Source organism: Hibiscus syriacus, unplaced genomic scaffold (assembly GCF_006381635.1).
Source record: "Hibiscus syriacus cultivar Baekdansim isolate YM2019G1 unplaced genomic scaffold, ASM638163v2 tig00000715_pilon, whole genome shotgun sequence".
In the NCBI taxonomy this organism is placed as follows: domain Eukaryota; kingdom Viridiplantae; phylum Streptophyta; class Magnoliopsida; order Malvales; family Malvaceae; genus Hibiscus; species Hibiscus syriacus.
Genome location: NW_024061811.1, coordinates 19025 through 26722, shown reverse-complemented (window position 1 = coordinate 26722; position 7698 = coordinate 19025). Strand labels below are relative to the sequence as shown.

The window sequence follows — 7698 nt, the reverse complement described above, 5'->3', positions numbered from 1 at the left end:
ACGCATTGCGATTTACGGATACGCGTTGCGATATACGGATACACGTTGCGATTTACGGATACGCGTTGCGATTTATGTGTTCGCGTTGCGATTTTCATATTCGCGTTGCGATTTTGGAAAATCGCAATGCGAATTTGTACTATCGCATTGCGATTTTCAAGAATCGCGTTGCGATTTTGGAAACTGATTTGCGATTCTGGGGATCGCGTTGCGATTTTTATTTCGCGTTGCGATTTTGTTGGTCATTTTGGCAAATCCAAAAAAAGTTGGTTAAAATCGTATATTATAACGTTTTTTTGGTCACTGAGGCGATTTTCTCTATTAAAAATCCTTCAATAATTAATAAAATAATATATTTAAAAGTTTAGAAACATTGAAAAGGCAAACACGCGTCTTCCATATGAACTGATGTGTTAAGGCAGTATTTTATGTTAATCATCCAGACGACAAAGAATTCAGACAATTAATAATATTTTTGATCATGGCGTGTTTTAAGCATTTGCTTTTTCCGCCTTCGCAGCTGGTGCACATGGTTTCACGTGTCAATCAAAAGCCCTTTTGCAGCTGAAGCATTTCAGTGACCAAGTCTCTTCAATTTTCCATGTGCTTTGGAATCCCAACTATTTGCTTAGAATGTCTATCTTCTATGACATTCATTTGCATGATGATGACAGACGTTGTCTGAACTGAATCATTAGCTTACAATGATTAGAATTTAGAAGCCGGTATGTTAGTTAAAAGTCAAACTGATTTTCTTTTTCCACTTCCCACAGCGTTTAATACACCTCAAATCTATTGCTTTTCCTACCATGTGAAATGATTCTTTATATATATAAAAAATTCGTTCATATTAACTATCATGCAACTATATATAACTCTTCATTACCAATCAACTCACTCATCAAATCAAAATCGTTTCTTTAACTCAAATCCATGGAGATGGCAGCCAAGTTTTCATATTATCTACTAGGAGGCTTCATTCTCCTTTCTTCATTTGTTTCGTTATCTTCATCATACTTCGACAACAACGAAATTTCTTCCGACATTGTGTCCAGGCGTCTACTTAAAATAGCCTCTAATAGGGCAATCAACAGTATCTGATCCCTCACAACACAGATTAAGAGCAGAGCTCCGGCTCCCTCCTCTCAGATGGAGCAAAAAGCTGGCAAAATTTGCTTCCTGGTGGGCACATAAGAGGCAAGGAGATCGTGGTTTGATTCATTCGAAGAGCGATTACGGGGAGAATCTCTTCTGGGGAAGCGGCAAGGATTGGAAGCCGAGAGATGCAGTAGCGGCATGGGCAGCGGAGAAGAGGAACTACAACTATAAAACTAATAGCTGCAGAAATAATAATCAGTGCCTGCATTATACTCAAATGATTTGGAGAAATAACTTAAAGGTCGGATGCGCCAAAGTCGTGTGCCGAAGCGGCGATACATTGATCTCGTGTAACTATGATCCCCATGGTAATGTGGTAGGCCAGAAGCCTTTCTAAGTTTAAATGGCTTTGGCTGCAACTCACGCAGGCAAGCGTGATGGAACCATAGATATATGATCTTGCATGAATGACTGTCACTGTGACTGTGACTTGGTCATTCTTGTCTATCGTTGTTCATAATATTCATATGTTGTAAGTAACTCCTTCAAGTTGCTAAGTTCATTATTAAGATATCAAAAATTGAAAGAAACTAAGTAGTGTATTATTCGCATTTTTCAGATACATCAACAAGGATTATATACACACACTCTTAACAATCTCCTAACTGCACAACTAGTTGTAACTGCAACAGCAGCTCTAATAGCCTTAACAGTACGCCTAACTAACACTCTAACAACTTGCAACCAAAGTAAACAGCCTCATTCATATACTGATCAAGCTAAACAACCTCCATTATTCTCCCTACTTCTTTAACTTATTCCTTCTGCATCAACAAGACAAAACACACAGCTGACCCCTGAACACCTCAAACGTTCCTTTTGTCAGTGATTTGGTGAGTCCGTCTGCCACTTGATGACTAGCTGGAACATTATTCACCTACAATTGTTTAGCTACTACTTTCTCACAAACAAAATGCACATCCATATCCACATGTTTTGATTGTGCATGATGAACAGGATTTGTGCTTAAAGCAACAACACTTGTATTATCACACCAAATAACATGTGCATTTTGACATTCAACCCCTAGCTCACATAGTAATGAGCTTATCCACGTGACTTCTGCAGCAACATCATCTACACTCCTGTATTCAGCCTCCATTGTAGACGTGGAGACAGTTTTCTGCTTCCTCGAGCACCAAACCACAGGGCATGCACTAAGAAACACTATATACCCAGAAACAGATCGCCTATCATCGATAGGGATGGCAATGGGTCGGGTTGGGTTTTTGGGTCACCTAACCCGACCCGACCCGAATATATGACTTCGAAACCCGACCCCACCCGAAATAATAAAAAAATATTTTTATTCAATAAAAACAGTGACTTAATTGAAAAAAATTATATATAGAGGGGTATTATTGTAATTATCCCTAAATATATAGGGTAAAATTATATATATATTTTCGGGTTGGGTCGGGTTGGATTTTTCTACCCTAAACCCGACCTGACCAGAATAGTGTATAAAAAAAAACCCCAACCCGAACCCGAATTTTTTAAAAAAAAATCCGACCCGATCGGGTCGGAACCCGTCGATTTCGGGTTGAGTTGCCATCCCTAATCATCGAGACTGCCCCCCAATCAGCATCAGTAAAAGCCACAACTTCAAGCGACTTACCAGTGCATGAGAACGTGAGACCATAATTTAATGTTCAAGATAAATACCGAAGTATCCTCTTTACTGCAGCGAAATGCAATTCTCGCGGAGCATACATATATTGAGCTGCCTTGTTGACACTAAACGCAACATCGGGTCTTATATGAAAAAACATACAGAAGAGCACCAACAATGCTACGATATCCTCGGGCATATGTTAAAAGCTCACCAACTTCCTGAGTTAACTTTGGAGCACCTACCATTGGAGTAACTGAAGGCGTAGAACTCAAAAAATTTGTTCTTTTCAAAAGCTCAACTATATATTTTCGCTGAGACAACACCAAAGAATCCTTAATGCGTTTAACTTCAATACCCAAAAAATCGTACAACTCTCCTAGATCCTTCAAGGAGAAATCCTGATGCAAAGCTTGAACAACACCATCAATGTCATGAGGAGGGCCACCTGTAACAATAATATCATCAACATAAACAAGGATATACGTATAACAACCTCTAATATTCTTTACAAAGAGAGATACATTAACTCGAGATTCACTAAAGCCCAACCAAATCAAACTGAATTTAAGTTTGTCATGCCAATTTCTTGGTGCTTGTCGAAGTCCATACAGTGCCTAGTTAAGTTTGCACACAAGTCGACCACCATCAGCAACATACTCCTTAAACCCAGGCGGCTGCTGCATAAACACATCCTCAGTCAGGTCCCCATTCAGAAATGCATTATTCACATCAACTTGTCTCAAGGGCCAATTCCTTGCAACAACAATAGAAAGAACTACATTTAATGTGGTAAATTTTACAACAGGACTGTATGTTTATTTAAAATCATAACCAGGAACTTGTGAATATCCTTTGGCAACAAGGCGAGCTTTATGCGTTTCAATAGACCCATCAGGGTTCTTTTTTACCCGACAACCAACAACCTCACGTCCTTTAGGTAACTCGACAAGTGACCAAGTATTATTCCGCTGTATTGCATCTAATTAAGCCTGAACAGCTTCTCTCCAGCTGGAAGACTTAAGTGCTTCATAAATGTCAACTGGTACTTCATCAACAAGAGAACTAGTATAAGCCTTTGGCTTAAATATTCCACATTTACTCATTGTCATCATTGGATGCCTGGTCATTAGTTCACTACACATATCACCTACACCTGATACAGAAGCATCACAAAAATACAACTCCTGAACACCATATGAGAGCTAGCAACATCATCTTGCTCAACAACATCATCTTGCTCAGCAGCATCAACAACTTGCTCAACACATGGGGCTACAACTGTTACTTCTTGCTCAACATCTGGAACACTATCTGCTGCCTCTGGCATTCCAGGACCAGAATTGGCACTAGGTAGATTAATATGACTACCACTGCTACTAGCCACTGTACCTCTACCAGACCCAACAATACATCTTCCATTATGAAGCTTGCACATATCAGTTACAATTTCTAGTGACTCAGATGGACTACCTACACTAGATGTAGTAGGCGATTGAGCACACTTTTCTGCAAAAGGAAACTGCATTTCATCAAATACCACATGTCTGGTTATATAATCCTACCATCAACAACAAGACATTAAAACCCCTTATGTTGTGTACTATATAATAAAAACGTGCAAGGTTTGGACTGAAAATCTAATTTATATTTCAAATAGGGTCTCAAATGGGGAAAACAAAGGCAATCAAACACCTTCAGCTCTCTATAATCATGCTTCCTATGAAACAACTTCTCAAATGGTGAAACTCCTTGCATGACCCTTATAGGAAGCCTGTTGATCAAATGGACTATAGTAACCACAACATAAGCCCAAAACCTAACTGGCATCGAAGCTTGAGCAAGGAGAACAAGAGCAAGTTCTATAACATGGCGATGCTTACGTTCAACCACACCATTTTGCTCGGAGGTGTGTGGACATGTAAGCCTATGTGTGATGCCTACTTTCAGTAAATAGCTCGACAGCCTACGATATTCACCTCCCCAATCACTTTGGACAACTTTATAGGCAAATCAAACTACACCTTAACCATTTGTTTAAACATCTCAAAGGCTATGACTACTTGAGACCTGTCAGTTAACAAATATAATCACGAATGCCTGATGCAAGCATCAACAAACGTTACATAGTACTTATAACCATTAGAGGCAACATGTGAGGGTCCCAAAGATCTGTAAACACTAATTGAAAAGGAGTATCATACACAGTTGTAAAAGCATGAAATGATAACTTATGGCTTTTTCCCATATGGCAGGCAACACACGTATTATTAATACTTGAAGGAAGAATTACACTTAGTTCCTTACAAACTGTGACTAGGCTATCATGCGAGGGATGTCCCAAACGCTGATGCCACAAATCATACACAGATTTAGACAACTGTGTTGTATAAACTTCTGTATTGGAACAATCTTCAACTGATGAATCAACAACAAAGGAATATAAACCACTATCTTCTTTTCCTCGAAGCAAAATTACACTAGTCTTTTTATCACGTACACATCACTCATGTGCATGGAATTCAAAGAAAACATTGTTATCCCTAGCAAGCTTTGACACCGAGAGTAGATTCTTGGCACATGTAATAAATCAGTCAATAACAAAACATGAGAGGATGTATATAAAGGAGATCGACCAACAGATTTAACATCTAACGCAACACCATCACCAACAATTAATTTACCTGTATTGTTAAAATCAACTGTCTGAGAGAGATTCATGTCATCAGAAGTAACATGGTGTGTGGCACCCGAATCCACAACACAATGCTCACGCGTAACTTGTGGCTTAAACTATGTCAATGCTGAGATCTAGACTTATGAGTGGTACCACAGTCACACCCACCATCCTTACAATTATTGACATCATAATAAGCAGTACCAGACTCATTCTTTGAATAAGAGTTACTATTGGTTGTAACTCCAGGAAAATCTTCATCGAACCGATGCCAACATCTATCAACTAGATGGTTCTTCCCACATAGTTGGCACTGCAACCGAGATCTACTTCGTCCTCGACCAACATATTGTCCACGAGAATACACCTGACGAGAGGAAGCATTACGCTCATATTGATCTACAGATTTACCTGACACCTGCCCTTGAGCAATATGAGCACTCATAGAGAGTGATTCGAGTAGATCAAAAAACCCTGCTAACTAAGTTTCAGCATCTAACAACATGGTGTAGATAGAATCAAGAGATATTGTCTCCCTTATAGTGGTTATGACAACCACAAACGGCTAATACTCACAAGGCAACCCCTTCATAATACTAGCAACATGCACAGTTTGAGACACAACACTGCCAAAAGATGCTAGGGCATCACAGACTTCCTTAACTCGAGTAAGATACACTCTCATTGACTCATCACCTTTCTTAAGAGACTGAAGCTTATAATGCAAACTAATGACAACGATTGTAGATCTATTCGAGAAAAACTGAAGCACAATATTCCAAACCGCAGATGCTATTTCACCAGGACGCAAGCGCACTGTCCTGAGCCAAAACTCTTCATACAGTTCATTCAATACAACTTCACCGGAATCATCAAGCACCGTTGACGACGAAGAAGACATCGAATCTGTGAGTAATCGTTCTAATCTATGGCTACGAACAGTGAGCAACCAAAAGTTGTTGTTTCCACAACAAAAAATTTCTTCTTCAAGAATGACGTTAACCTTCATATTAGAAAACGTCTTAGCATTCCTCGAAACAGATTCCATTGAAGAAGACGATCTATCAGCAGTCAGTATGATGAGTCTTCAAGCAGCGAAAACACAAAGAAACCGCCCAGAACGTTCAGCGAAAGATACCATATTAAGATATCAAGAATTGAAAGAAACTAAGTAATGTATTATTCACATTTTCAGATACATCGACAAGGATTATATACACACACTCTTAACAATCTCCTAACTGCACAACTAGTTGTAACTGCACAACAAATCTAACAGCCTTAACCGTTCTCCTAACTAACACTCTAACAACTTGCAACTAAAGTCAACAGCCTCATGCATATACTGATCAAGCTAAACAGCCTCCAATATTCATAACATTAAACAAGCATTTAGCTAATATAATTGGCTTTGATGACAGAAATGCTAATACAAACATAAATGGTCTTCCGATTTTGAACCAAAATACATATAGATCAAGCAAATAACATAAAAATTCCACACTAATCTTACAAATTACGATTATAATAAGCTTATTTATGCTTAACACTCGGCAACTACAACGAAATGAAGCTTATCGGCAGGCATCAGACATCTACTTTGCGCAGGTGCTGCAATAGATCTTCTCTTCTTCCAGAAAAATAGTGGCAAAAAGAACAACTTCCAGCTAGTCTTTATATTCATAGCTTGCAGCTTGCCTTCACAGTAGGGACAGGCCCCTGGTCGCAGCTGCCCATATTTGACCCTCTCATCTTTTTCGCACACAAATACCCAACATATTCTATGCATTGTCTGCGTTCTTCGAGAGGTGATTCTTGCGGTATTGTTAGACATCGTCTTCTGTTTTCTTTACTGCATTGAATTGAAATATTGTTTAGACAATGCAACTTTTTATAGACAAGAGATGGGATTGGAGCTCTCTGTAAAGTGTGTCTCGGTGTCTGTATCTCCAGCTGGAAGATATTGACTGACCAGTAACCACATGGCTGGATGTTTTTATCTAGGTAACTTGACATTTTCAGTTTTACCATATTTCCATTTTTCTGGTCAAATACAGAACTGTAGGTAATGAAGTCTATTTCTTGTAGTACCATCTAGCTTGGCTGCACCCTGCGGCATTGAATAATGCACGCCTGTCAGATTCAGATGTCATTCAATAAATGGCAACTTCGATAATTTCTGATGGAGCTGCACATGTGCTGGCAGACTGAGCTTGTAGCTCCTGAAATCAATGGCAGCATGGCTTCAAAA

The 7698-nt window shown here is 39.1% G+C and overlaps 1 protein-coding gene across 1 annotated transcript; it reads left to right on the top strand.

The window, feature by feature from the left end:
* Positions 1–860: 860 nt before the first annotated feature.
* LOC120209990 (pathogenesis-related protein PRB1-3-like) lies at positions 861–1546 on the top strand. Its single transcript, XM_039208838.1, is given in 3 exon segments — positions 861–1087; positions 1090–1115; positions 1118–1546. Coding segments are annotated over 3 exon segments (558 nt in total). The 5' UTR covers positions 861–933; the 3' UTR covers positions 1496–1546.
* Positions 1547–7698: the final 6152 nt, after the last annotated feature.